Source organism: Petromyzon marinus, unplaced genomic scaffold, assembly GCF_048934315.1.
Source record: "Petromyzon marinus isolate PM22_M1 ecotype Great Lakes invasive population unplaced genomic scaffold, UKy_Petmar_22M1.pri1.0 PM_G_Scaffold_76, whole genome shotgun sequence".
NCBI lineage: Eukaryota > Metazoa > Chordata > Hyperoartia > Petromyzontiformes > Petromyzontidae > Petromyzon > Petromyzon marinus.
In genome coordinates, this window is record NW_027423031.1 from 589,803 (window position 1) to 617,682 (window position 27,880).

The 27,880-nt window shown below is 61.5% G+C and overlaps 1 protein-coding gene across 1 annotated transcript; it reads right to left on the reverse strand.

The window, feature by feature from the left end:
- Positions 1–1,548: 1,548 nt before the first annotated feature.
- Positions 1,549–27,619, reverse strand: LOC142920778 (semaphorin-4D-like). Its single transcript, XM_076062851.1, has 14 exons — positions 27,502–27,619; positions 25,265–25,416; positions 24,542–24,598; positions 23,930–24,028; positions 23,071–23,182; positions 22,369–22,476; positions 20,812–20,957; positions 20,224–20,396; positions 19,987–20,131; positions 19,467–19,668; positions 4,512–4,633; positions 3,384–3,547; positions 2,987–3,048; positions 1,549–2,183 (listed from the first exon to the last, which is right to left on the reverse strand). Exons 1-14 carry the CDS (start codon positions 27,593–27,595, stop codon positions 1,807–1,809), a joined length of 2,013 nt encoding a protein of 670 aa, XP_075918966.1. The 5' UTR covers positions 27,596–27,619; the 3' UTR covers positions 1,549–1,806.
- Between the last annotated feature and the right edge of the window lie 261 nt (positions 27,620–27,880).

The window sequence follows — 27,880 nt, forward strand, 5'->3', positions numbered from 1 at the left end:
AGACGCGTTGTGCGCGTCGCGCGTTCACGGCCCACCGCCGTTGCGCGTTCCCAGAGCCGCAAGCCGATGCCAAGGTACAGAAGCTCGTCAATGACATCAAGCTCGCTCTCAAGCTCAACAGCCCGGTGAGGACACCCGGGGGTAGCGGGTGGGTGGGGGGGGTGGCTCCATTCATAATAATCCCCGTGGCTTGCGAGTCGCGCCGTTCCCGCGGCGTGGGGCCGTCATCACGGGGCCAGCGCGCGGCCGTGACCACGACCGGCCTGGCTGGGCCGGAGCGCCTCCATGGCTGCACCGACAACGGCATCACAGACACCGCCGTGCACCTCCAAGAAGCAGCTCAAGGCTCTCTCACCTGGTTCAGCCTCTCACCTGGTTCAGCCTCTCACCTGGTTCAGCCTCTCACCTGGTTCAGCCTCTCACCTGGTTCAGCCTCTCACCTGGTTCAGGCTCTCACCTGGTTCAGGCTCTCACCTGGTTCAGCCTCTCACCTGGTTCAGGCTCTCACCTGGTTCAGCCTCTCACCTGGTTCAGCCTCTCACCTGGTTCAGCCTCTCATCAGTTCAGGCTCTCACCTGGTTCAGCCTCTCACCTGGTTCAGCCTCTCACCCATTAAGGCACTCATTCAGGCTCTCACCTGGTTCAGGCCGTTACCTGGTTCAGGCTCTCACCCATTAAGGCTCTCATTCAGACTCTCACCTGGTTCAGGCCGTTACCTGGTCAAGCTATTATCATTTCAGGCTCTCATTCAGCCTCTCACCTGGTTCAGCCTCTCACCTGGTTCAGCCTCTCACCCATTAAGGCTCTCATTTAGACTCTTAGCTGGTTTAGCCTCTCACCTGGTCAAGCTATCATCATTTCAGGCTCTCAACGGGGTTCAGGCTCTCACCTGGTTCAGCCTCTCACCCGTTCAGGTGGAGGGCTAATGCTAACGGTTCGTGCGCTGCGTTATGCACCCGGAGAGCCGAGTTCGTTTCCCGCTCGCAGCCAACACCAGTGACCATTATCTGAACCGGTTCTGGGCCTCCCCTAGGTCGACTCGGCGTCAAACGGTGCGGTGTGTAAACATCGCCCCCTACGCTTCACAGCGCTTGCCCCAACAGACTGCGCGAGCCATACGGAGGCGCTCTGCGTGCGCGTGCAGGACACCAAACGGTGCCTCGAGTACTTGGATGAGCCGAACAACTCGCCGCAACTCGACCTGCAGCTCGGCCTGCAGCACGGCCTGCAGAAGCACACGGAGGTGGCGGACAATGACGCGCAAGGTGAGGCCCACCAGCCCCCCAGCTGCCCCCCGCAGGACTTGCTGATCCCCGCCATCACATCCTCCAACCGACACCCCCACTCGCCCCCCCCTACTCGCCTTCACAACCCAGCCATCACACAGTCGCCGTACGGTCTCTGTCGATCCTTTCAAGCCGGTTGAGTTTAACCAGGCACCTTCAAACCACCATGGAATTTCTGCGTCTCACTCCTACTTCTCCGGCTCGCGAGGACATCGCAGTCCCTGTCCGCCCCCCCCCCCCGCCCGCCCCCCCCCCACCACCTTGCGCTTCGGCGTCCGCGTCTCCCCTCGGCGAGAGACCTCCGAAGGGTCCCCACCGCCCCTCGTGACGAGGGAGCCCTCAGGGCGTCGCCGGCGGCGCGTCGGCGACGTCGTCCGCGCCGGGCGAGCACGGGAAGGCGGCGTTTGGGAAGAAGCGCCTCTTCGCGGCGACCGCCGCCGCCGCCAGCACCAGCGTCGCCAGCAGCCCGACCAAAAACCCCGGGCCGAACCCCGACGGGGAATTGGACGCGGAGGCGTCTTTACCGGGCACGCCGTGCGCCGACTCTGACGTGGCCGCGGTGCCCGTCATTGGGTCCGGCCTCGCCTGCCGCCCGTTTGACTTCCGCTCGGTTACGGAGGAGGAGGACGACGACGAGGAGGAAGAGCCCGGAAGCTGCACGGTAAAGCCGGCGACGAGGCGCCGGTGGCCGCCCTCCTCGGCCCAGCACAGGTACGTGCCCGTGAGATCCCAGGGGGCCGGGGGGGCGCCCTGGCGGAGCAGCAGGCCCGCCCGGGGCAGCGGCTGCCCCGGGGCCGGGCCGGAGTCTCGCTCCCAGGAGAGGCGAGCCAGGCGGGAGGGGGGGGGGGCAGGGCAGCAGCAGCAGCGGCGCCAGCGCCACGCGGACGGCCACCACGTCTGCACGCGACGCGGGGGCGGCGGAGACGACGGTGAGGACGGGACAGCGGAGACACGGGGAGGGAGAGACAGCGGAGACACATGGAGGGAGAGATATGGGGAGGGAGAGACATGGGGAGGGAGAGACAGCGGAGACACGGGGAGGGAGAGACATGGGGAGGGAGAGACAGCGGAGACACGGGGAGGAAGAAACAGTGGAGACACGGGGAGGGAGAGACATGGGGAGGGAGAGACACGGGGAGGGAGAGACATGGGGAGGGAGAGACACGGGGAGGGAGAGACACGGGGAGGGAGAGACACAGGGAGGGAGAGACAGCGGAGACACGGGGAGGGAGAGACACGGGGAGGGAGAGACATGCGGAAGGAGAGACAGTGGAGACACGGGGAGGAAGAAACAGTGGAGACACGGGGAGGGAGAGACACGGGGAGGGAGAGACACGGGGAGAGAGAGACACGGGGAGGGAGAGACACGGGGAGGGAGAGACACGGGGAGGGAGAGACACGGGGAGGGAGAGACACGGGGAGAGAGAGACACGGGGAGGGAGAGACACGGGGAGGGAGAGACACGGGGAGGGAGAGACACGGGGAGGGAGAGACACGGGGAGGGAGAGACACGGGGAGGGAGAGACACGGGGAGAGAGAGACACGGGGAGGGAGAGACACGGGGAGGGAGAGACACGGGGAGGGAGAGACACGGGGAGGGAGAGACATGCGGAAGGAGAGACAGTGGAGACACGGGGAGGAAGAAACAGTGGAGACACGGGGAGGGAGAGACAGCGGAGTGCGGCGCGGTGAGCACCGACCTGGCGGGTGAGCGGAGCAGAGCGTCGTCGCGTCACCACCGCTCACGTCCTGCAGCCACGACCTGTGGGGAGGGTGGGGGGGGGCACACAGGGGAGGGGGATGGGGGAGCGGCGGTGCAGCGGTCAGCGCTACGCTGCGCTACGAGCCCGGCGACCCGGGTTCGATTCCCGCTCACGGCCAACACCCAGTGACGATTATTATAACCGGTACTGGGCCTCCCCTAGGTCGACTCGGCCTCAAATGAGTACCCGGTGTGATGTGTAAACATCATCACCGTCGGTGTAGTGCTGGCGGCCCACCTCCTCGTGCGAAGTTCTCGCTAACAGTCTGCGAAGGCTACGGGGGGGGGGGGGGGGGGGGGTGTCTTTGTCTTTGTGCGATTGCCGCCCCGCTCACCCGGCGCCGGTCTCCCCGCCGTGACGCCTGCACAGCCTCCGCTGGGGGTCCCAGGCGCAGCAGGGATCCCGCACCAGTACGCAGTCCCAGCACGCCCGGTAGCGGCCACAGCGGCACACGGGCAGCTGCACCACCCCCGAGGGGCCAGCCACGACCACCGAGGTCTGTGCCGCACGTACACGCCGCACGTACACGCCGCACGTACACGCCGCACGTACACGCCGCACGTACACGCCGCACGTACACGTCTCACGTACACGCCGCACGTACATGTCTCACGCACACGTCTCACGTACACGTCTCACGTACACACCGCACGTACACGCCACACGTACACACCGCACGTACACGCCGCACGTACACGTCTCACGTACACGTCTCACGTACACGCCGCACGTACACGCCACACGTACACACCGCACGTACACGCCGCACGTACACGCCGCACGTACACGTCTCACGTACACGCCGCACGTACACGCCGCACGTACACACCGCACGTACACACCGCACGTACACACCGCACGTACACACCGCACGTACACACCGCACGTACACGCCGCACGCCGCACAGGACCGCACACGCACCGCACGCGAGCTCGGCCACGCCAATAAACGCCACCAGTCGGCGGGCAGAGCTAGCGAGCGCGCCACAGTAGTGGCGAGTACTTGAGACTAGTAGCGAGTTGCACCGCTCCAGTGGGTGAGTTGTGAGTGCACCGCACTAGTTGTGAGTTGTGAGTGCACCACACTAGTGGGTGAGTTGTGAGTTGTGAGTGCACCACACTAGTGGGTGAGTTGTGAGTGCACCACACTAGTTGTGAGTTGTGAGTGCACCACACTAGTTGTGAGTTGTGAGTGCACCGCACTAGTTGTGAGTTGTGAGTGCACCACACTAGTTGTGAGTTGTGAGTGCACTGCACTAGTTGTGAGTTGTGAGTGCACCACACTAGTGGGTGAGTTGTGAGTGCACCGCACTAGTGGGTGAGTTGTGAGTACACCGCACTAGTGGATGAGTTGTGAGTGCACCGCACTAGTTGTGAGTTGTGAGTGCACCGCACTAGTTGTGAGTTGTGAGTGCACCGCACTAGTTGTGAGTTGTGAGTGCACCGCACTAGGAGGGGTCACCTGGTCGTGGGTCAGCACCATGGACAGCACCGGCTCCTGCTGCCCCAGCGCCTGCAGCTCCTCCACCAGGTGAGGATCTCCGCGCGACTCCGGCAGCACGGCGCGGTGCAGCGCGCCCGCGTCTGGGGGGGCGGCCGAGACGCGGCACAGACACACGCACCCATTCAGGGGCCGGGGCCCAACACTGGGAATTCAGGGGTGTGTTGGGGGTCTCTGTGTGTTGGGGGTCTCTGTGTGTTGGGGGTTTCTGTGTGTTGGGGGTCTCTGTGTGTGGGGCTCTGCGTGTGTTGGGGGTCTCTGTGTGTTGGGGGTCTCTGTGTGTGGGGCTCTGCGTGTGTTGGGGGTCTCTGTGTGTTGGGGGTCTCTGTGTGTTGGGGGTCTCTGTGTGTTGGGGGTCTCCGTGTGTTGGGGGTCTCCGTGTGTTGGGGGTCTGCGTGTGTTGGGGTCTCTGTGTGTTGGGGGTCTCCGTGTATTGGGGGTCTGCGTGTGTTGGGGGTCTGCGTGTGTTGGGGGTCTCTGTGTGTTGGGGGTCTGCGTGTGTTGGGGGTCTGCGTGTGTTGGGGGTCTCCGTGTGTTGGGGGTCTGCGTGTTTTGGGGTCTCTGTGTGTTGGGGGTCTCCGTGTGTTGGGGGTCTCCGTGTGTTGGGGGTCTGCGTGTGTTGGGGGTCTGCGTGTGTTGGGGGTCTCTGTGTGTTGGGGGTCTCCGTGTGTTGGGGTCTCTGTGTGTTGGGGGTCTGCGTGTGTTGGGGGTCTGCGTGTGTTGGAGGTCTCCGTTTGTTGGGGTCTGCGTGTGTTGGGGGTCTCTGTGTGTTGGGGGTCTCCGTGTGTTGGGGGTCTGCGTGTGTTGGGGGTCTCTGTGTGTTGGGGGTATCTGTGTGTTGGGGGTCTCTGTGTGTTGGGGGTCTCCGTGTCTTGGGGGTCTCTGTGTGTTGGGAGTCTCCGTGTGTTGGGGGTCTCCGTGTGTTGGGGGTCTGCGTGTGTTGGGGGTATCCGTGTGTAGGGGTCTATGTGTGTTGGGGTCTGCGTGTGTTGGAGGTCTCTGTGTGTGGGGGTCTCTGTGTGTTGGGGGTCTCTGTGTATTGGGGGTCTCTGTGTGTGGGGGTCTCTGTTTGTTGGGGGTCTGCGTGTGTTGGGGGTCTCTGTGTGTTGGGGGTCTCCGTGTGTTGGGGGTCTCTGTGTGTTGGGGGTCTCTGTGTGTTGGGGTCTCCGTGTGTTGGGGGTCTCTGTGTGTTGGGGGTCTCTGTGTGTGGGGGGTCTCTGTGTGTTGGGGGTCTGCGTGCGTTGGGGGTCTCCGTGTGTTGGGGGTCTCTGTGTGTGGGGGGTCTCTGTGTGTTGGGGGTCTGCGTGTGTTGGGGGTCTCCGTGTATTGGGGGTCTCCGTGTGTTGGGGGTCTGCGTGTGTTGGGGGTCTCTGTGTGTGGGGGTCTGCGTGTGTTGGGGGTCTCTGTTTGTTGGGGGTCTCCGTGTGTTGGGAGTCTGCGTGTGTTGGGGGTCTCTGTGTGTTGGGGGTGTCTGTGTGTTGGGGTCTCTGTGTGTTGGGGGTCTCTGTTTGTTGGGAGTCTCTGTGTGTCGGGGGTCTGCGTGTGTTGGGGGTCTGTGTGTTGGGGGTCTCTGTTTGTTGGGGGTCTGCGTGTGTTGGGGGTCTGCGTGTGTTGGGGGTCCCTGCGTGTTGGGGGTCTCTGTGTGTTGGGGGTCTGCGTGTGTAGGGGTCTCTGTGTGTTGGGGGTCTCCGTGTGTTGGGGGTCTGCGTGCGTTGGGGGTCTCTGTGTGTTGGGGGTCTCCGTGTGTTGGGGGTCTCTGTGTGTTGGGGGTCTGCGTGCGTTGGGGGTCTCTGTGTGTTCGGGGTCTGCGTGCGTTGGGGGTCTCCGTGTGTTGGGGGTCTCCGTGTGTTGGGGGTCTCTGTGTATTGGGGGTCTCTGTGTGTTGGGGGTCTCTGTGTGTGGGGGTCTCTGTGTGTTGGGGGTCTCCGTGTGTTGGGGGTCTCCATGTGTTGGGGGTCTCCGTGTATTGGGGGTCTGCGTGTGTTGGGGGTCTGCGTGTGTTGGGGGTCTCTGTGTGTTGGGGGTCTGCGTGTGTTGGGGGTCTGCGTGTGTTGGGGGTCTCCGTGTGTTGGGGGTCTGCGTGTGTTGGGGTCTCTGTGTGTTGGGGGTCTCCGTGTGTTGGGGGTCTCCGTGTGTTGGGGGTCTGCGTGTGTTGGGGGTCTGCGTGTGTTGGGGGTCTCTGTGTGTTGGGGGTCTCCGTGTGTTGGGGGTCTCTGTGTGTTGGGGGTCTGCGTGTGTTGGAGGTCTGCGTGTGTTGGAGGTCTCCGTTTGTTGGGGTCTGCGTGTGTTGGGGGTCTCTGTGTGTTGGGGGTCTCTGTGTGTTGGGGGTCTGCGTGTGTTGGGGGTCTCTGTGTGTTGGGGGTATCTGTGTGTTGGGGGTCTCTGTGTGTTGGGGGTCTCCGTGTCTTGGGGGTCTCTGTGTGTTGGGAGTCTCCGTGTGTTGGGGGTCTCCGTGTGTTGGGGGTCTGCGTGTGTTGGGGGTCTCCGTGTGTAGGGGTCTATGTGTGTTGGGGTCTGCGTGTGTTGGAGGTCTCTGTGTGTGGGGGTCTCTGTGTGTTGGGGGTCTCTGTGTATTGGGGGTCTCTGTGTGTGGGGGTCTCTGTTTGTTGGGGGTCTGCGTGTGTTGGGGGTCTCCGTGTGTTGGGAGTCTCTGTTTGTTGGGGGTCTGCGTGTGTTGGGGGTCTCTGTGTGTTGGGGGTCTCCGTGTGTTGGGGGTCTCTGTGTGTTGGGGGTCTCTGTGTGTTGGGGTCTCCGTGTGTTGGGGGTCTCTGTGTGTTGGGGGTCTCTGTGTGTTGGGGGTCTCCGTGTGTTGGGGGTCTCTGTGTGTTGGGGGTCTCTGTGTGTGGGGGGTCTCTGTGTGTTGGGGGTCTGCGTGCGTTGGGGGTCTCCGTGTGTTGGGGGTCTCTGTGTGTGGGGGGTCTCCGTTTGTTGGGGTCTGCATGTGTTGGGGGTCTCTGTGTGTTGGGGGTCTCCGTGTGTTGGGGGTCTGCGTGTGTTGGGGGTCTCTGTGTGTTGGGGGTATCTGTGTGTTGGGGGTCTCTGTGTGTTGGGGGTCTCCGTGTCTTGGGGGTCTCTGTGTGTTGGGAGTCTCCGTGTGTTGGGGGTCTCCGTGTGTTGGAGGTCTGCGTGTGTTGGGGGTATCCGTGTGTAGGGGTCTATGTGTGTTGGGGTCTGCGTGTGTTGGAGGTCTCTGTGTGTGGGGGTCTCTGTGTGTTGGGGGTCTCTGTGTATTGGGGGTCTCTGTGTGTGGGGGTCTCTGTTTGTTGGGGGTCTGCGTGTGTTGGGGGTCTCTGTGTGTTGGGGGTCTCCGTGTGTTGGGGGTCTCTGTGTGTTGGGGGTCTCTGTGTGTTGGGGTCTCCGTGTGTTGGGGGTCTCTGTGTGTTGGGGGTCTCTGTGTGTGGGGGGTCTCTGTGTGTTGGGGGTCTGCGTGCGTTGGGGGTCTCCGTGTGTTGGGGGTCTCTGTGTGTGGGGGGTCTCTGTGTGTTGGGGGTCTGCGTGTGTTGGGGGTCTCCGTGTATTGGGGGTCTCCGTGTGTTGGGGGTCTGCGTGTGTTGGGGGTCTCTGTGTGTGGGGGTCTGCGTGTGTTGGGGGTCTCTGTTTGTTGGGGGTCTCCGTGTGTTGGGAGTCTGCGTGTGTTGGGAGTCTCTGTGTGTCGGGGGTCTGCGTGTGTTGGGGGTCTGTGTGTTGGGGGTCTCTGTTTGTTGGGGGTCTGCGTGTGTTGGGGGTCTGCGTGTGTTGGGGGTCCCTGCGTGTTGGGGGTCTCTGTGTGTTGGGGGTCTGCGTGTGTAGGGGTCTCTGTGTGTTGGGGGTCTCCGTGTGTTGGGGGTCTGCGTGCGTTGGGGGTCTCTGTGTGTTGGGGGTCTCCGTGTGTTGGGGGTCTCTGTGTGTTGGGGGTCTGCGTGCGTTGGGGGTCTCTGTGTGTTCGGGGTCTGCGTGCGTTGGGGGTCTCCGTGTGTTGGGGGTCTCCGTGTGTTGGGGGTCTCTGTGTATTGGGGGTCTCTGTGTGTTGGGGGTCTCTGTGTGTGGGGGTCTCTGTGTGTTGGGGGTCTCCGTGTGTTGGGGGTCTCCATGTGTTGGGGGTCTCCGTGTATTGGGGGTCTGCGTGTGTTGGGGGTCTGCGTGTGTTGGGGGTCTCTGTGTGTTGGGGGTCTGCGTGTGTTGGGGGTCTGCGTGTGTTGGGGGTCTCCGTGTGTTGGGGGTCTGCGTGTGTTGGGGTCTCTGTGTGTTGGGGGTCTCCGTGTGTTGGGGGTCTCCGTGTGTTGGGGGTCTGCGTGTGTTGGGGGTCTGCGTGTGTTGGGGGTCTCTGTGTGTTGGGGGTCTCCGTGTGTTGGGGGTCTCTGTGTGTTGGGGGTCTGCGTGTGTTGGAGGTCTGCGTGTGTTGGAGGTCTCCGTTTGTTGGGGTCTGCGTGTGTTGGGGGTCTCTGTGTGTTGGGGGTCTCCGTGTGTTGGGGGTCTGCGTGTGTTGGGGGTCTCTGTGTGTTGGGGGTATCTGTGTGTTGGGGGTCTCTGTGTGTTGGGGGTCTCCGTGTCTTGGGGGTCTCTGTGTGTTGGGAGTCTCCGTGTGTTGGGGGTCTCCGTGTGTTGGGGGTCTGCGTGTGTTGGGGGTCTCCGTGTGTAGGGGTCTATGTGTGTTGGGGTCTGCGTGTGTTGGAGGTCTCTGTGTGTGGGGGTCTCTGTGTGTTGGGGGTCTCTGTGTATTGGGGGTCTCTGTGTGTGGGGGTCTCTGTTTGTTGGGGGTCTGCGTGTGTTGGGGGTCTCCGTGTGTTGGGAGTCTCTGTTTGTTGGGGGTCTGCGTGTGTTGGGGGTCTCTGTGTGTTGGGGGTCTCCGTGTGTTGGGGGTCTCTGTGTGTTGGGGGTCTCTGTGTGTTGGGGTCTCCGTGTGTTGGGGGTCTCTGTGTGTTGGGGGTCTCTGTGTGTTGGGGGTCTCCGTGTGTTGGGGGTCTCTGTGTGTTGGGGGTCTCTGTGTGTGGGGGGTCTCTGTGTGTTGGGGGTCTGCGTGCGTTGGGGGTCTCCGTGTGTTGGGGGTCTCTGTGTGTGGGGGGTCTCTGTGTGTTGGGGGTCTGCGTGTGTTGGGGGTCTCCGTGTATTGGGGGTCTCCGTGTGTTGGGGGTCTGCGTGTGTTGGGGGTCTCTGTGTGTGGGGGTCTGCGTGTGTTGGGGGTCTCTGTTTGTTGGGGGTCTCCGTGTGTTGGGAGTCTGCGTGTGTTGGGGGTCTCTGTGTGTTGGGGGTGTCTGTGTGTTGGGGTCTCTGTGTGTTGGGGGTATCTGTGTGTTGGGGGTCTCTGTGTGTGGGGGTCTCTGTGTGTTGGGGGTCTCCGTGTGTTGGGGGTCTCCATGTGTTGGGGGTCTCCGTGTATTGGGGGTCTGCGTGTGTTGGGGGTCTGCGTGTGTTGGGGGTCTCTGTGTGTTGGGGGTCTGCGTGTGTTGGGGGTCTGCGTGTGTTGGGGGTCTCCGTGTGTTGGGGGTCTGCGTGTGTTGGGGTCTCTGTGTGTTGGGGGTCTCCGTGTGTTGGGGGTCTCCGTGTGTTGGGGGTCTGCGTGTGTTGGGGGTCTGCGTGTGTTGGGGGTCTCTGTGTGTTGGGGGTCTCCGTGTGTTGGGGGTCTCTGTGTGTTGGGGGTCTGCGTGTGTTGGAGGTCTGCGTGTGTTGGAGGTCTCCGTTTGTTGGGGTCTGCGTGTGTTGGGGGTCTCTGTGTGTTGGGGGTCTCCGTGTGTTGGGGGTCTGCGTGTGTTGGGGGTCTCTGTGTGTTGGGGGTATCTGTGTGTTGGGGGTCTCTGTGTGTTGGGGGTCTCCGTGTCTTGGGGGTCTCTGTGTGTTGGGAGTCTCCGTGTGTTGGGGGTCTCCGTGTGTTGGGGGTCTGCGTGTGTTGGGGGTCTCCGTGTGTAGGGGTCTATGTGTGTTGGGGTCTGCGTGTGTTGGAGGTCTCTGTGTGTGGGGGTCTCTGTGTGTTGGGGGTCTCTGTGTATTGGGGGTCTCTGTGTGTGGGGGTCTCTGTTTGTTGGGGGTCTGCGTGTGTTGGGGGTCTCCGTGTGTTGGGAGTCTCTGTTTGTTGGGGGTCTGCGTGTGTTGGGGGTCTCTGTGTGTTGGGGGTCTCCGTGTGTTGGGGGTCTCTGTGTGTTGGGGGTCTCTGTGTGTTGGGGTCTCCGTGTGTTGGGGGTCTCTGTGTGTTGGGGGTCTCTGTGTGTTGGGGGTCTCCGTGTGTTGGGGGTCTCTGTGTGTTGGGGGTCTCTGTGTGTGGGGGGTCTCTGTGTGTTGGGGGTCTGCGTGCGTTGGGGGTCTCCGTGTGTTGGGGGTCTCTGTGTGTGGGGGGTCTCTGTGTGTTGGGGGTCTGCGTGTGTTGGGGGTCTCCGTGTATTGGGGGTCTCCGTGTGTTGGGGGTCTGCGTGTGTTGGGGGTCTCTGTGTGTGGGGGTCTGCGTGTGTTGGGGGTCTCTGTTTGTTGGGGGTCTCCGTGTGTTGGGAGTCTGCGTGTGTTGGGGGTCTCTGTGTGTTGGGGGTGTCTGTGTGTTGGGGTCTCTGTGTGTTGGGGGTCTCTGTTTGTTGGGAGTCTCTGTGTGTCGGGGGTCTGTGTGTGTTGGGGGTCTCTGTGTGTTGGGGGTCTCTGTTTGTTGGGGGTCTGCGTGTGTTGGGGGTCTGCGTGTGTTGGGGGTCGCTGCGTGTAGGGGGTCTCTGTGTGTTGGGGGTCTGCGTGTGTGGGGGTCTCTGTGTGTTGGGGGTCTCCGTGTGTTGGGGGTCTGCGTGCGTTGGGGGTCTCCGTGTGTTGGGGGTCTCCGTGTGTTGGGGGTCTCTGTGTGTTGGGGGTCTGCGTGCGTTGGGGGTCTCTGTGTGTTCAGGGTCTGCGTGCGTTGGGGGTCTCCGTGTGTTGGGGGTCTCCGTGTGTTGGGGGTCTCTGTGTATTGGGGGTCTCTGTGTGTTGGGGGTCTCTGTGTGTGGGGGTCTCTGTGTGTTGGGGGTCTCCGTGTGTTGGGGGTCTCTGTGTGTTGGGGGTCTCTGTGTGTTGGGGGTCTCTGTGTGTGGGGGTCTCTGTGTATTGGTGGTCTCTGTGTGTTGGGGGTCTGCGTGTGTTGGGGGTCTGCGTGTGTTGGGGGTCTCTGTGTGTTGGGGGTCTCTGTTTGTTGGGGGTCTGCGTGTGTTGGGGGTCTGCGTGTGTTGGGGGTCTCTGTGTGTTGGGGGTCTGCGTGTGTTGGGGGTCTGCGTGTGTTGGGGGTCTCTGTGTGTTGGGGGTCTGCGTGTGTGGGGGTCTCTGTGTGTTGGGGGTCTGCGTGTGTTGGGGGTCTCTGTGTGTTGGGGGTATCTGTGTGTTGGGGGTCTCTGTGTGTTGGGGGTCTCTGTGTGTTGGGGGTCTCCGTGTCTTGGGGGTCTCTGTGTGTTGGGAGTCTCCGTGTGTTGGGGGTCTCCGTGTGTTGGGGGTCTGCGTGTGTTGGGGGTCTCCGTGTGTAGGGGTCTATGTGTGTTGGGGTCTGCGTGTGTTGGAGGTCTCTGTGTGTGGGGGTCTCTGTGTGTTGGGGGTCTCTGTGTGTGGGGGGTCTCTGTGTGTTGGGGGTCTGCGTGTGTTGGGGGTCTCCGTGTATTGGGGGTCTCCGTGTGTTGGGGGTCTGCGTGTGTTGGGGGTCTCTGTGTGTGGGGGTCTGGTGTGTTGGGGGTCTCTGTTTGTTGGGGGTCTCCGTGTGTTGGGAGTCTGCGTGTGTTGGGGGTCTCTGTGTGTTGGGGGTGTCTGTGTGTTGGGGTCTCTGTGTGTTGGGGATCTCTGTTTGTTGGGAGTCTCTGTGTGTCGGGGGTCTGCGTGTGTTGGGGGTCTGTGTGTTGGGGGTCTCTGTTTGTTGGGGGTCTGCGTGTGTTGGGGGTCTGCGTGTGTTGGGGGTCCCTGCGTGTTGGGGGTCTCTGTGTGTTGGGGGTCTGCGTGTGTAGGGGTCTCTGTGTGTTGGGGGTCTCCGTGTGTTGGGGGTCTGCGTGCGTTGGGGGTCTCTGTGTGTTGGGGGTCTCCGTGTGTTGGGGGTCTCTGTGTGTTGGGGGTCTGCGTGCGTTGGGGGTCTCTGTGTGTTCGGGGTCTGCGTGCGTTGGGGGTCTCCGTGTGTTGGGGGTCTCCGTGTGTTGGGGGTCTCTGTGTATTGGGGGTCTCTGTGTGTTGGGGGTCTCTGTGTGTGGGGGTCTCTGTGTGTTGGGGGTCTCCGTGTGTTGGGGGTCTCCATGTGTTGGGGGTCTCCGTGTATTGGGGGTCTGCGTGTGTTGGGGGTCTGCGTGTGTTGGGGGTCTCTGTGTGTTGGGGGTCTGCGTGTGTTGGGGGTCTGCGTGTGTTGGGGGTCTCCGTGTGTTGGGGGTCTGCGTGTGTTGGGGTCTCTGTGTGTTGGGGGTCTCCGTGTGTTGGGGGTCTCCGTGTGTTGGGGGTCTGCGTGTGTTGGGGGTCTGCGTGTGTTGGGGGTCTCTGTGTGTTGGGGGTCTCCGTGTGTTGGGGGTCTCTGTGTGTTGGGGGTCTGCGTGTGTTGGAGGTCTGCGTGTGTTGGAGGTCTCCGTTTGTTGGGGTCTGCGTGTGTTGGGGGTCTCTGTGTGTTGGGGGTCTCCGTGTGTTGGGGGTCTGCGTGTGTTGGGGGTCTCTGTGTGTTGGGGGTATCTGTGTGTTGGGGGTCTCTGTGTGTTGGGGGTCTCCGTGTCTTGGGGGTCTCTGTGTGTTGGGAGTCTCCGTGTGTTGGGGGTCTCCGTGTGTTGGGGGTCTGCGTGTGTTGGGGGTCTCCGTGTGTAGGGGTCTATGTGTGTTGGGGTCTGCGTGTGTTGGAGGTCTCTGTGTGTGGGGGTCTCTGTGTGTTGGGGGTCTCTGTGTATTGGGGGTCTCTGTGTGTGGGGGTCTCTGTTTGTTGGGGGTCTGCGTGTGTTGGGGGTCTCCGTGTGTTGGGAGTCTCTGTTTGTTGGGGGTCTGCGTGTGTTGGGGGTCTCTGTGTTGGGGGTCTCCGTGTGTTGGGGGTCTCTGTGTGTTGGGGGTCTCTGTGTGTTGGGGTCTCCGTGTGTTGGGGGTCTCTGTGTGTTGGGGGTCTCTGTGTGTTGGGGGTCTCCGTGTGTTGGGGGTCTCTGTGTGTTGGGGGTCTCTGTGTGTGGGGGGTCTCTGTGTGTTGGGGGTCTGCGTGCGTTGGGGGTCTCTGTGTGTTGGGGGTCTCCGTGTGTTGGGGGTCTCTGTGTGTGGGGGGTCTCCGTTTGTTGGGGTCTGCATGTGTTGGGGGTCTCTGTGTGTTGGGGGTCTCCGTGTGTTGGGGGTCTGCGTGTGTTGGGGGTCTCTGTGTGTTGGGGGTATCTGTGTGTTGGGGGTCTCTGTGTGTTGGGGGTCTCCGTGTCTTGGGGGTCTCTGTGTGTTGGGAGTCTCCGTGTGTTGGGGGTCTCCGTGTGTTGGGGGTCTGCGTGTGTTGGGGGTATCCGTGTGTAGGGGTCTATGTGTGTTGGGGTCTGCGTGTGTTGGAGGTCTCTGTGTGTGGGGGTCTCTGTGTGTTGGGGGTCTCTGTGTATTGGGGGTCTCTGTGTGTGGGGGTCTCTGTTTGTTGGGGGTCTGCGTGTGTTGGGGGTCTCTGTGTGTTGGGGGTCTCCGTGTGTTGGGGGTCTCTGTGTGTTGGGGGTCTCTGTGTGTTGGGGTCTCCGTGTGTTGGGGGTCTCTGTGTGTTGGGGGTCTCTGTGTGTGGGGGGTCTCTGTGTGTTGGGGGTCTGCGTGCGTTGGGGGTCTCCGTGTGTTGGGGGTCTCTGTGTGTGGGGGGTCTCTGTGTGTTGGGGGTCTGCGTGTGTTGGGGGTCTCCGTGTATTGGGGGTCTCCGTGTGTTGGGGGTCTGCGTGTGTTGGGGGTCTCTGTGTGTGGGGGTCTGCGTGTGTTGGGGGTCTCTGTTTGTTGGGGGTCTCCGTGTGTTGGGAGTCTGCGTGTGTTGGGGGTCTCTGTGTGTTGGGGGTGTCTGTGTGTTGGGGTCTCTGTGTGTTGGGGGTCTCTGTTTGTTGGGAGTCTCTGTGTGTCGGGGGTCTGCGTGTGTTGGGGGTCTGTGTGTTGGGGGTCTCTGTTTGTTGGGGGTCTGCGTGTGTTGGGGGTCTGCGTGTGTTGGGGGTCCCTGCGTGTTGGGGGTCTCTGTGTGTTGGGGGTCTGCGTGTGTAGGGGTCTCTGTGTGTTGGGGGTCTCCGCGTGTTGGGGGTCTGCGTGCGTTGGGGGTCTCTGTGTGTTGGGGGTCTCCGTGTGTTGGGGGTCTCTGTGTGTTGGGGGTCTGCGTGCGTTGGGGGTCTCTGTGTGTTCGGGGTCTGCGTGCGTTGGGGGTCTCCGTGTGTTGGGGGTCTCCGTGTGTTGGGGGTCTCTGTGTATTGGGGGTCTCTGTGTGTTGGGGGTCTCTGTGTGTGGGGGTCTCTGTGTGTTGGGGGTCTCCGTGTGTTGGGGGTCTCCATGTGTTGGGGGTCTCCGTGTATTGGGGGTCTGCGTGTGTTGGGGGTCTGCGTGTGTTGGGGGTCTCTGTGTGTTGGGGGTCTGCGTGTGTTGGGGGTCTGCGTGTGTTGGGGGTCTCCGTGTGTTGGGGGTCTGCGTGTGTTGGGGTCTCTGTGTGTTGGGGGTCTCCGTGTGTTGGGGGTCTCCGTGTGTTGGGGGTCTGCGTGTGTTGGGGGTCTGCGTGTGTTGGGGGTCTCTGTGTGTTGGGGGTCTGCGTGTGTTGGGGGTCTGCGTGTGTTGGGGGTCTCCGTGTGTTGGGGGTCTGCGTGTGTTGGGGTCTCTGTGTGTTGGGGGTCTTCGTGTGTTGGGGGTCTCCGTGTGTTGGGGGTCTGCGTGTGTTGGGGGTCTGCGTGTGTTGGGGGTCTCTGTGTGTTGGGGGTCTCCGTGTGTTGGGGGTCTCTGTGTGTTGGGGGTCTGCGTGTGTTGGAGGTCTGCGTGTGTTGGAGGTCTCCGTTTGTTGGGGTCTGCGTGTGTTGGGGGTCTCTGTGTGTTGGGGGTCTCCGTGTGTTGGGGGTCTGCGTGTGTTGGGGGTCTCTGTGTGTTGGGGGTATCTGTGTGTTGGGGGTCTCTGTGTGTTGGGGGTCTCCGTGTCTTGGGGGTCTCTGTGTGTTGGGAGTCTCCGTGTGTTGGGGGTCTCCGTGTGTTGGGGGTCTGCGTGTGTTGGGGGTCTCCGTGTGTAGGGGTCTATGTGTGTTGGGGTCTGCGTGTGTTGGAGGTCTCTGTGTGTGGGGGTCTCTTTGTGTTGGGGGTCTCTGTGTATTGGGGGTCTCTGTGTGTGGGGGTCTCTGTTTGTTGGGGGTCTGCGTGTGTTGGGGGTCTCCGTGTGTTGGGAGTCTCTGTTTGTTGGGGGTCTGCGTGTGTTGGGGGTCTCTGTGTGTTGGGGGTCTCCGTGTGTTGGGGGTCTCTGTGTGTTGGGGGTCTCTGTGTGTTGGGGTCTCCGTGTGTTGGGGGTCTCTGTGTGTTGGGGGTCTCTGTGTGTTGGGGGTCTCCGTGTGTTGGGGGTCTCTGTGTGTTGGGGGTCTCCGTGTCTTGGGGGTCTCTGTGTGTTGGGAGTCTCCGTGTGTTGGGGGTCTCCGTGTGTTGGGGGTCTGCGTGTGTTGGGGGTCTCCGTGTGTAGGGGTCTATGTGTGTTGGGGTCTGCGTGTGTTGGAGGTCTCTGTGTGTGGGGGTCTCTGTGTGTTGGGGGTCTCTGTGTATTGGGGGTCTCTGTGTGTGGGGGTCTCTGTTTGTTGGGGGTCTGCGTGTGTTGGGGGTCTCCGTGTGTTGGGAGTCTCTGTTTGTTGGGGGTCTGCGTGTGTTGGGGGTCTCTGTGTGTTGGGGGTCTCCGTGTGTTGGGGGTCTCTGTGTGTTGGGGGTCTCTGTGTGTTGGGGTCTCCGTGTGTTGGGGGTCTCTGTGTGTTGGGGGTCTCTGTGTGTTGGGGGTCTCCGTGTGTTGGGGGTCTCTGTGTGTTGGGGGTCTCTGTGTGTGGGGGGTCTCTGTGTGTTGGGGGTCTGCGTGCGTTGGGGGTCTCCGTGTGTTGGGGGTCTCTGTGTGTGGGGGGTCTCTGTGTGTTGGGGGTGTGCGTGTGTTGGGGGTCTCCGTGTATTGGGGGTCTCCGTGTGTTGGGGGTCTGCGTGTGTTGGGGGTCTCTGTGTGTGGGGGTCTGCGTGTGTTGGGGGTCTCTGTTTGTTGGGGGTCTCCGTGTGTTGGGAGTCTGCGTGTGTTGGGGGTCTCTGTGTGTTGGGGGTGTCTGTGTGTTGGGGTCTCTGTGTGTTGGGGGTCTCTGTTTGTTGGGAGTCTCTGTGTGTCGGGGGTCTGTGTGTGTTGGGGGTCTCTGTGTGTTGGGGGTCTCTGTTTGTTGGGGGTCTGCGTGTGTTGGGGGTCTGCGTGTGTTGGGGGTCGCTGCGTGTAGGGGGTCTCTGTGTGTTGGGGGTCTGCGTGTGTGGGGGTCTCTGTGTGTTGGGGGTCTCCGTGTGTTGGGGGTCTGCGTGCGTTGGGGGTCTCCGTGTGTTGGGGGTCTCCGTGTGTTGGGGGTCTCTGTGTGTTGGGGGTCTGCGTGCGTTGGGGGTCTCTGTGTGTTCAGGGTCTGCGTGCGTTGGGGGTCTCCGTGTGTTGGGGGTCTCCGTGTGTTGGGGGTCTCTGTGTATTGGGGGTCTCTGTGTGTTGGGGGTCTCTGTGTGTGGGGGTCTCTGTGTGTTGGGGGTCTCCGTGTGTTGGGGGTCTCTGTGTGTTGGGGGTCTCTGTGTGTTGGGGGTCTCTGTGTGTGGGGGTCTCTGTGTATTGGTGGTCTCTGTGTGTTGGGGGTCTGCGTGTGTTGGGGGTCTGCGTGTGTTGGGGGTCTCTGTGTGTTGGGGGTCTCTGTTTGTTGGGGGTCTGCGTGTGTTGGGGGTCTGCGTGTGTTGGGGGTCTCTGTGTGTTGGGGGTCTGCGTGTGTTGGGGGTCTGCGTGTGTTGGGGGTCTCTGTGTGTTGGGGGTCTGCGTGTGTGGGGGTCTCTGTGTGTTGGGGGTCTGCGTGTGTTGGGGGTCTCTGTGTGTTGGGGGTATCTGTGTGTTGGGGGTCTCTGTGTGTTGGGGGTCTCCGTGTCTTGGGGGTCTCTGTGTGTTGGGAGTCTCCGTGTGTTGGGGGTCTCCGTGTGTTGGGGGTCTGCGTGTGTTGGGGGTCTCCGTGTGTAGGGGTCTATGTGTGTTGGGGTCTGCGTGTGTTGGAGGTCTCTGTGTGTGGGGGTCTCTGTGTGTTGGGGGTCTCTGTGTATTGGGGGTCTCTGTGTGTGGGGGTCTCTGTTTGTTGGGGGTCTGCGTGTGTTGGGGGTCTCCGTGTGTTGGGAGTCTCTGTTTGTTGGGGGTCTGCGTGTGTTGGGGGTCTCTGTGTGTTGGGGGTCTCCATGTGTTGGGGGTCTCTGTGTGTTGGGGGTCTCTGTGTGTTGGGGTCTCCGTGTGTTGGGGGTCTCTGTGTGTTGGGGGTCTCTGTGTGTTGGGGGTCTGCGTGCGTTGGGGGTCTCCGTGTGTTGGGGGTCTCTGTGTGTGGGGGGTCTCTGTGTGTTGGGGGTCTGCGTGCGTTGGGGGTCTCCGTGTGTTGGGGGTCTCTGTGTGTGGGGGGTCTCTGTGTGTTGGGGGTCTGCGTGTGTTGGGGGTCTCCGTGTATTGGGGGTCTCCGTGTGTTGGGGGTCTGCGTGTGTTGGGGGTCTCTGTGTGTGGGGGTCTGCGTGTGTTGGGGGTCTCTGTTTGTTGGGGGTCTCCGTGTGTTGGGAGTCTGCATGTGTTGGGGGTCTCTGTGTGTTGGGGGTGTCTGTGTGTTGGGGTCTCTGTGTGTTGGGGGTCTCTGTTTGTTGGGAGTCTCTGTGTGTTGGGGGTCTGCGTGTGTTGGGGGTCTCTGTGTGTTGGGGGTCTCTGTTTGTTGGGGGTCTGCATGTGTTGGGGGTCTGCGTGTGTTGGGGGTCCCTGCGTGTTGGGGGTCTCTGTGTGTTGGGGGTCTGCGTGTGTGGGGGTCTCTGTGTGTTGGGGGTCTCCGTGTGTTGGGGGTCTGCGTGCGTTGGGGGTCTCCGTGTGTTGGGGGTCTCCGTGTGTTGGGGGTCTCTGTGTGTTGGGGGTCTGCGTGCGTTGGGGGTCTCTGTGTGTTCGGGGTCTGCGTGCGTTGGGGGTCTCCGTGTGTTGGGGGTCTCCGTGTGTTGGGGGTCTCTGTGTATTGGGGGTCTCTGTGTGTTGGGGGTCTCTGTGTGTGGGGGTCTCTGTGTGTTGGGGGTCTCCGTGTGTTGGGGGTCTCTGTGTGTTGGGGGTCTCTGTGTGTTGGGGGTCTCTGTGTGTGGGGGTCTCTGTGTATTGGTGGTCTCTGTGTGTTGGGGGTCTGCGTGTGTTGGGGGTCTGCGTGTGTTGGGGGTCTCTGTGTGTTGGGGGTCTCTGTTTGTTGGGGGTCTGCGTGTGTTGGGGGTCTGCGTGTGTTGGGGGTCTCTGTGTGTTGGGGGTCTGCGTGTGTTGGGGGTCTGCGTGTGTTGGGGGTCTCTGTGTGTTGGGGGTCTGCGTGTGTGGGGGTCTCTGTGTGTTGGGGGTCTCCGTGTGTTGGGAGTCTCTGTGTGTTGGGGGTCTCCGTGTGTTGGGGTCTCTGTGTGTTGGGGGTCTGCGTGCGTTGGGGGTCTCTGTGTGTTGGGGGTCTGCGTGTGTGGGGGTCTCTGTGTGTTGGGGGTCTCCGTGTGTTGGGAGTCTCTGTGTGTTGGGGGTCTCCGTGTGTTGGGGGTCTCTGTGTGTTGGGGATCTGCGTGCGTTGGGGGTCTCTGTGTGTTGGGGGTCTCTGTGTGTTGAGGGTCTGCGTGCGTTGGGGGTCTGCGTGTGTTGGCGGTCTCCGTGTGTTGGGGGTCTCCGTGTGTTGGGGGTCTGCGTGTGTTGGGGGTCTCCGTGTGTTGGGGGTCTCTGTGTGTTGGGGGTCTCCGTGCGTTGGGGGTCTGCGTGCGTTGGGGGTCTCCGTGCGTTGGGGGTCTGCGTGTGTTGGGGGTCTCTGTGTGTTGGGGCCCCCCCACCTGTGCCCAGCAGCAGCGTCCTCCAGCTCTTGCCGTCCAGCGCCGCCATGTCGACCACCAGCAGCCGGTTGTAGGCCACTCCCGGCACCAGCAGCCAGGGCCGGCCCCCCTCGGCCTTCACCGCCTCGTCCATCAGGGGGTGGTCGGAGACGAAGTTGAGCGTCTCGGAGGGCAGCGTCTGCGAGTCCCAGCCCAGGGGACACTGCGAGGGGGGGTGGGGGGGAGCGGAGGGCCGCGTGTCCTAGAGAGTGCTGGAGTCCACACCGCGTGCACAGCGAGCGCCGCGTGTACAGTGACGTGTACAGTTACGTGTACAGTCACGTGTACAGTCACGAGTACAGTCACGTGTACCATGACGTGTGCCGTGACGTGTACAGTGACGTGTACAGTGACGTGTACCGTGACGTGTGCCGTGACGTGTACAGTGACGTGTACCGTGACGTGTACAGTGACGTGTACAGTCACGTGTACCGTGGAGTCTACCGTGGAGTCTACCGTGGCGCGCACTGCCGGTACTCACGTCTCCGGGCCGTTGTGCGGGCAGGGCCCCCGCGTAGGGGGCCCACCGCCGGTCGGCCCCTCCCCGGTGCTTGAAGCGTCCGGAGAAGACGCGCCGCACCTCGTCCACGCGGTACGAGCAGACGGCCGAGACGGCGCCCCCGCCCCTGCAAGGACGCCCGCGGCGACCGCGCGTCAGAGCCCGCGGCGACCGCGCGTCGGTACCCGCGGGGCGTGGGGTGGAGGACGAGTCGCGCACCAGCGGTCCGTGTAGAGGGCGTAGAACACGGTGCCGGGCCGGCCACGGAGGCCGCGGGTCGACGCGACGTGCCGGAGTCCGGCGAACGCCGTCCCTCCCAGCGAGCAGTCGAGCCGCGACTTGAGGAACGTCGTCCACTTCCTCTCCAGCTTCTTCAGGCCGCCCGTGTCACCCTGGGGAACGCGGGACGACGACGTTCCCCAGCTCGTCCTTCGCACGGGGCAAGTACAGCGGGCAAGCGCCGTAAGCGAGCGGCCCCCCCCCCTTGGTGCACGGCCATGGCGCACGAGGCGGGGTGGACGACCGGTAACCGCGCGTGGCGCCGACGCTTTACACGTGACCGCACCGGGGAGGCCCGGGACGGCTTCATGCGTGCGTCACCTACGTTGCCGTGGGAATGCGCAAAACTCCACCCGGAGAGTCGCCCGAGTTCTGGAATTGACCCCCAGGCCCCCTCCTCCGGCCGCGAGGCGCCGGCGGCGACCGCCGCGCTGCCACCCTCCTGCCCCCCGTCGTGCCGCGGGGGTCAGCACACCCGCGTCTCTCCCTCTCTTCGTACCCCCCCGCCCCGCCCCGACGCCTCCTCACCGTGCAGACGCGCGCGACCCTCGGCACCACCACCCTGGAGTAGAAGTCGAACTCCATGGCCGTCTCCGAGAAGAAGAAGTAGACCTTGTTGTCCTGCTCCCGCGACTCGCTCTCGTTCACAAACTCCGACGCCACGAACGTCGGGTCTGCGCGGCCAAGACACCAACAACAACGTCAACAACAACGCCGACAACAACAACAACGCCAACAACAACGCCAACAACAACGCCAACAACAACACCAATAACGTCAACAACGCCAACAACAACGCCAACAACAACGCCAACAACAACGCCAACAACAACACCAATAACGTCAACAACAACGCCAACAACAACGCCAACAACAACAACGCCGACGTCAACAACGTCAATAACAACACCAACAACGTCGACAACATCAACAATGACAACAACACCGACAACAACAACAACGCCGACAACAACACCAATAACGTCAACAACAACGCCAATGGCAACGCCAACAACAACACCAATAACGTCAACAACAACGCCGACAACAACACCAACAACGTCAATAACAACACCAACAACGTCGACAACATCAACAATGACAACAACACCGACAACATACAACAACAACGCCGACAACGTCGTCGTGCGTGCACGTGCAGTCGACTCTCGATCATCCGCGGGCGGTTTATCCGATTTGCGGATTAACCGCGCGCACCTAAAAACAAGTGCACATTGATACACTTGTTTTTAGGTGCTTAAACCAAAAAATATGTTCTCCATGTGATCGCCCTCAATTTTCTTAACTTAAACATAATTTATACCCCAAAAGAGTAAAACCTTGGGATTGCGAGCACAATTCGTTCCGGAAACGTGTTTGTAATCCAAAGCACTCGTACGTCAAAGCACTCGTACGTCAAAGCACTCGTACGTCAAAGCACTCGTACGTCGGTTGCGATCGCGTGACGCTCGGCAGTACAAAGCGTCTACACGTACACCGCTCGTGTTGCGAGACCCTCGCTCGTTTATCAAATTAATATTTTGTTAAAATTTCTGCTAGTCTTGCAAAACACTCGCAAGGCCAAGTTACTCACAATTCAAGGTTTTGCTGTATTAGTGCTTTTTTTAGCATAGAGATCCGTGGAAAATGGTTCTAAATTTTTTATTATCCGCTATTTTAAATTATCAGCGGCCGTCCTGCCAGTCATTATCATGGATTCTACTGCGTTTTAGTTATCGCAGCGGCTGAGCGTAGGCTGACTCGAAGGGGCAAAAATCACAGGCGTAAAATTGTAATAAAGAGTCAGTCAGATGTTTGTCAATCCCGGCCCCTCTGCCCCTCCCCCCCCGCCGATTAATATAATCAATAATAATAATTTATCACGCGGAGAAATAATCGACATCCGTCGGGACAGCAACCGCCGCGTGTTCGCCGTTCCCTGCGGCCGGCGTCGCGGGGAGCGGCGTTGACGGCGTGCAGAGTCACGGCGCGGCCCACGCGCAAAAGTCTGCGGATTTGAATTTCTACACAAATTGGCGGGGGGTGGTGGGGGGAGAGAGAAGGGGGGGGGGGGGGCGAACTCACTGTACAGCCAGCTGCTCGACAGCTCGCTGGACATGCTGCTAGGGCTCCGCTGCACCACCGACTCGGTGCCCAGGTAGTTGCTGCGCGTGCCCGAGTAGAGCTCTCCTCCTGCAGAGGGAGGGGACGCGATGCCGCCGTCACCGTCACGGCCGTCGCTCTCCGTCGAGCGTTACGCTTCCACCGGCGTCGACGCTCGATTAAAGATTAGAGACGGGGGGATGGGGGAGACTTTTTTTCACGTGGGGAATGTTGAGTTTTCCATGGAGGGTTTCGGCAGGCGTGCGCCCGATGATAAAAACGAACGAATTTGCCGGCGCTGCGCGGCACCGGCCGGCGCAGCCGAGAACGGAGACGCGAGACGCGGCCCCCGAATGCGGCGACGCACGGAGCTCTCCAACCGCGAGATCGCCGCGATCCCTCTCCGCTGTGGTCCCCCGCACTGCCGCGCTGTCTCCCTGCAGCCAAATCAGCCGGGAGGTCGACGGGACGGCCGCGATGACTCGAGCAGGGGTGAGGTGATGCAGAGGGTGCGTAGGATGCGGTGGGTGGGTGGGTGTAGGATGCGCGATGCGTACAGCGGTGTGTGCGTGGGATCTTTAGTGTGGCATGCGGGTAAATGCAGAGCGTGCGTGTGGTGAAGCGAGGTGTGTGGTGTGGCGTGGGTGAGCGGAGGGCAGTGTGGGAGCTGCGATGGACACGCACCGGTCATCAGCGAGGTGTGCCTCTGCTCGGGGTCAAAGGGGCACTTGCCCCTGCCGTTCTCCTCCATCACGGTCCCTCCAGGATTTTTCACAAACGAGAAGTCGGTTACATTCTACACGCGGGGTCGCACGGGGGGGGGGGGTCGCACGGGGTCACAGCCACAGGTCACGCCAGCACGCGTGAACTCGTGCCAGAACGCACACCGGCTCCCATCAACACACAACAAAGCACTAACGTGCACTTTTAAATCATCTAGATTGAAAACTCTTTTTTTTATAACAGTTTTTTGTGTTTAGTTTGTTGTCCTTGGCCCCACACCTCCGATTAGCACGGTTGGCTACGTGCGGTGCAAAAGAATTTCAACAGACACGGTAATATTCACCCACACAAGCCAATGTAGAAACACTACAACACCCCAAGGTGCGTGTTCATAGTGCGGTGCGCTAACCACTGCACGACTGCTCCACCAATAAATACAAAGATCCCCCACCGTGTAGCCTCAACAGACTTTTGGGACAAGTGTTGTTCACGAGCACCTTGGAAGGCCGGCGCGGCACACGAGCGGGGGGGGGGGGGGGGGTGGGTGGCCAGCACCACGCCCGGCCGCCTTTGTCTCCCCAGTGACGATGTTTTACCGCACGCCGCCACGCCGGGTGCTCGTTTGAGGCCGAGCCACCCGAGCGGAGGCCCGGGACCGGTTCGGACGACCGTCACCGGTGAGAGGGAATCGAACCGCGCACGCTCGGGAACACCCACGGAACACCCACGGAACACCCACGGAACACCCACGCATGCGTCCCCACCCCCCCTGGCGCGTGGCGGCGGCGGTGGCGGAGGGCGGGGGGGCGGCAGCGCTCACGATGTAGGCGCACTTGGGCTGGAAGGCGCCGGTGCCGCACGCGTACAGCCGCGTGCCGTCGAGTCGGTGCAGCACCCGCACGAAGTTGAAGCACTCCCTCTGCGGCACAGGGCGTCCCTCACGCTCGCACCGGGCCACCCCTCACGCTCGCAACGCGGCCCCCCATTCTCACGCTGACGACGATTGGACCGCACGCGCCCACGAGACCCTAACGGACACACCGGGGTTTCCCCGCAGCGATTATGGAATCCACATGGTCGCAATGCCACCGCCCCCTCCCCCCCCCCCCGTGGATGTAAAAGGATTGGGGCGCCACGGTGGCTGGGAGATGTTAACTACCTCGCCCGGTGCGCAGGAGGCCGTGGGTTCGATCCCGACCCTGACGCCCGTTCTGTATTCGGAGTTTACGGTGTCCCTCCTCGTGGTCGCGTGGATTTTTCTCCGGGTCCTCCGGTTTTTCCCTCCGCATTTAAAAACGTGTTCAAGAGTATTTGGCTGCTATCAATTATTTCCACGTGATAAGCCACATCGTTGAGCTATCATTTGTGATAGCCAGGCTGCATCTGAATAAAATAGCTATATTTAAGAAAAGCGTGCATTAGTTTACGGTACCTGGCTGTTCCTCTTCGACTGACACATCTTCATTTGGCTGTCAGCCTTCCAGGAGAGCTGATGAGAGAGAGAGAGGCAAACAGACACAGAGGCAAGAGGGTCACGGCCAGATACGAGCGCTCGAGAGACGGACACGCAGACGGGGCGGCCGAACAGACGCACAACGCAGTCATACCGATGGTCAAGCAGACGGCTTGACAAGCACAGGCGTTCACAGACACAAACACAGAACTCTGGGAACAACAACAACGCTACTCAACACGAGGCGTCACGATGTCGAGGGAAGCCCACGGCCGTTCACGCCGCCCGAGCCTTCAACAGACGCCTCAAAGAGACGAAGGTTATACGCGGGGAGGTCACCCGCGTGAACCCGAGGTCGCGGCGTCAGAGGTCACGGGGTCAGGATTCACGGGCCGGCCCGAGGTCGCGAGTCTCAGGACCTGTAAGTCACCGAGTCCCTGGGTCACGAGCGTCGGGGTTCCGTCTCTCCGGAGGTCCCCGTTCTCTACGGAGGTCCCCCTGGCTACGGCGGTCCCCTGTCACCCCCGGATCCCCATCCACACATTCCCCAGATCTCTCCGGGTCCCTGTCCCCCGGGTGCCCTTCGGTCCCCCGGCTAGTGGCGTCCCCGCCAGATCCACGTCCCCCGGGTGCCCCCACGCCCCGGGTGCCCCGGCTAGGGGGTCCCCCCGGCCGCTAGCGGGGTCCCCCCCCCTCACTCACGGCGGGGTGGAGCTCGCGGGAGACGTTGCGGGCGTCCAGGGCGAGGATGGCGTCGCGCGCGCCCACGTAGAGCGCCGAGCGCTGCGGCACCAGCAGCAGCGCCGACGCGTTGGGCACGGCGCGGAAACTCATCGCCGCCTCCCGCGCCAACTCTGAAGGGGTGGGGGGAGGGAGCGGGGCGGGGTGGGGTGAGGCCCTTGCAATGACAGAAGTAACCGTGGCCGCCGGGCCGCAACGAACGGGTCGCGAATTCGCGGACGGCGCGGCACACCGCCGCCCGTGGGCCGCGTGAACTCAAGCGGGGGGAGAGGGGAGGGGGCGTGCGTTCCGAACCCCCCCCCCCCCCCCCCACCGCGGGGTTATCGATATTCACAAGCGGGCGTCATGTAAATGCGGGGGGCGAAGCGGGCGCTGCGGAGAGCGGTCGTCGTTGCAGTCAGCTCGCTCCGCCGCTAAACCGGCGAGCCAAGTTCCATTCACGCTCACGCTCGACACCAGCGACGCAATTATCCAAAGCGGTTCCTGGGCCTCCCCTAGGTCGACTCGGCCTCAAATGGGTACAGTGGGGGAAACAAAGGCGGCCGGGCGTTGGTGCTGGCCACCCACGCCCTCGTGTACCATCGTGCCCACGGCCTTCACGGGTCCCGCTACTCACCAACGGCACTTGCCCCGACAGTGTGTTCAGGCTACACACGGGGGGGGGGGGGGGGGGGTAATCTCTGATGGGCCGCCGCTGCTGCTGCTGAGAGATAATCATCGGAGGCGAAATTTCCACCGTTCGTTCCGCTGGCATCACGGCGCCGTGTTAACAACACCTCCCACCGTGATCACAATTGTTACTATCGTCACAATTGTTACTATCGTCACAATTGTTACTATCGTCACAACTGTTACTATCGTCACAACTGTTACTATCGTCACAACTGTTACTATCGTCACAATTGTTACTATCGTCACAATTGTTACCATCGTCACAATTGTTACCATCGTCACAATTGTTACCATCGTCACAATTGTTACCACAATTGTTACTATCGTCACAATTGTTACTATCGTCACAATTGTTACTATTGTCACAATTGTCACTATCGTCACGATCGTTACTATCGTCACGATCGTTACTATCGTCACGATCGTTACTATCGTCACGATCGTTACTATCGTCACGATCGTCACTATCGTCACGATTGTCACTATCGTCACGATTGTCACTATCGTCACGATTGTTACTATCGTCACGATTGTCACTATCGTCACGATTGTTACTATCGTCACGATTGTTACTATCGTCACGATTGTTACTATCGTCACGATTGTTACTATCGTCACAATTGCTACTATCGTCACAATTGTTACTATCGTCACAATTGTTACTATCATCACTCCGTCTCCTCCCCCCCAGCACCCGCCTCCACACCACCGGGGGAGGGGGGTGGTTGGACAGGCAGCGAGAGAGTGAGCGACGACGGGAATGCCGTGCCTGCGGAGAGGCCGGTGGCATCGCGCGACTTATTTATTCTCGCGCGAGCTTGGGAAGAGGCGGGAGATGACAGGAGGGAGGAATTCCAGGGCGGAGGCAGCGCAAGGGAAAGAGTTTGATTTTGTTAAAAACGGGTTTTTTGTTATTCCGCTGAGGACTTGAGTAAACCCTCAGGCTGGTACAAGGATGAGCGAAAAACGCCAAAAACATTCGCTCGGACATTTAAACTTTACAAAACGATCTGACCTGCACAGCGGGCAAAAAAGCAACAGGCAAAAAAAAAGCAACAGGCAATCTCATTCAGCTCCATAAGAAGCTCTCCCCCTTCCACCGCCACTTCTACTCGGCAATCCAACCGCCCGTGTAGTGCGCCGCAGGACAGGGAACAGTGTGGCGAGGAGGGCGAGCTGGTGCGAGTTAAAACCACCACCGTCACGCCCACCGCCATCTCAGCCTAGACCATCGCCGCATCCTCCGCCGCTGTGGCTGCTATCAAATCGTCCTCCATCACGCCCGCCGCCGCCGCCACCCTTCGACATCGTGTCACCAACCGCTTTCACGCCCTTCCATCATCGCACACAGCGCCATCGCCACCCACCGCCATCACGGCCGCTAACACCGTCACATCGCCACCGTCACACCCGCCACCGTCGCAACACCCACCCCATCGCACCACGCCCCACACCGTTATCGCACAAAACCCATCGCACCGACCATCGCCACCACCACCACCACCACCGCAGCAGCCAGCACTCACCTTCGTAGGAGAAGCTGACTCGGGGCACCAGCGGCCCCTCGGCGGCCACGCGCAGCGCTCCCAGCACCAGCACCAGCGCCGGCACGGTACCCATCTCCCCCGCTGCTCTCCCCTCACCACCCCCGCCACCCTCCTCACCACCCTCACCGCCACCCCCCTCACCACCCTCCTCACCACCCTGGGCGCTGCGTAGGAGAACGCAGTGGCCACCGAGCGTAGCCAAGGGCCCTGCCGTGGGTCCCTTCCTCTGCCTCCTCCTGCCGCAAACCGTCCTACCTCGTCACGCAGGTCGGCATCCGTGTAGCGCACGCACAGCGCAGACACAGCGTACACATGCACAGCACAGACACAGCGTACACAGACACAGCGTACACAGACA

Excerpts from the sequence above, each read along its gene's own strand:
- LOC142920778 (XM_076062851.1), bottom strand. The coding sequence starts at position 27,595 with ATGGGTACCGTGCCGGCGCTGGTGCTGGTGCTGGGAGCGCTGCGCGTG. Across the intron at positions 20,958-22,368 it reads GTCGAGCAGCTGGCTGTACA|ACCCGACGTTCGTGGCGTCG; the intron begins GTGAGTTCGCCC and ends TTGGCCGCGCAG. Across the intron at positions 4,634-19,466 it reads GACGCTGCTGCTGGGCACAG|ACGCGGGCGCGCTGCACCGC; the intron begins GTGGGGGGGCCC and ends CCGCCCCCCCAG.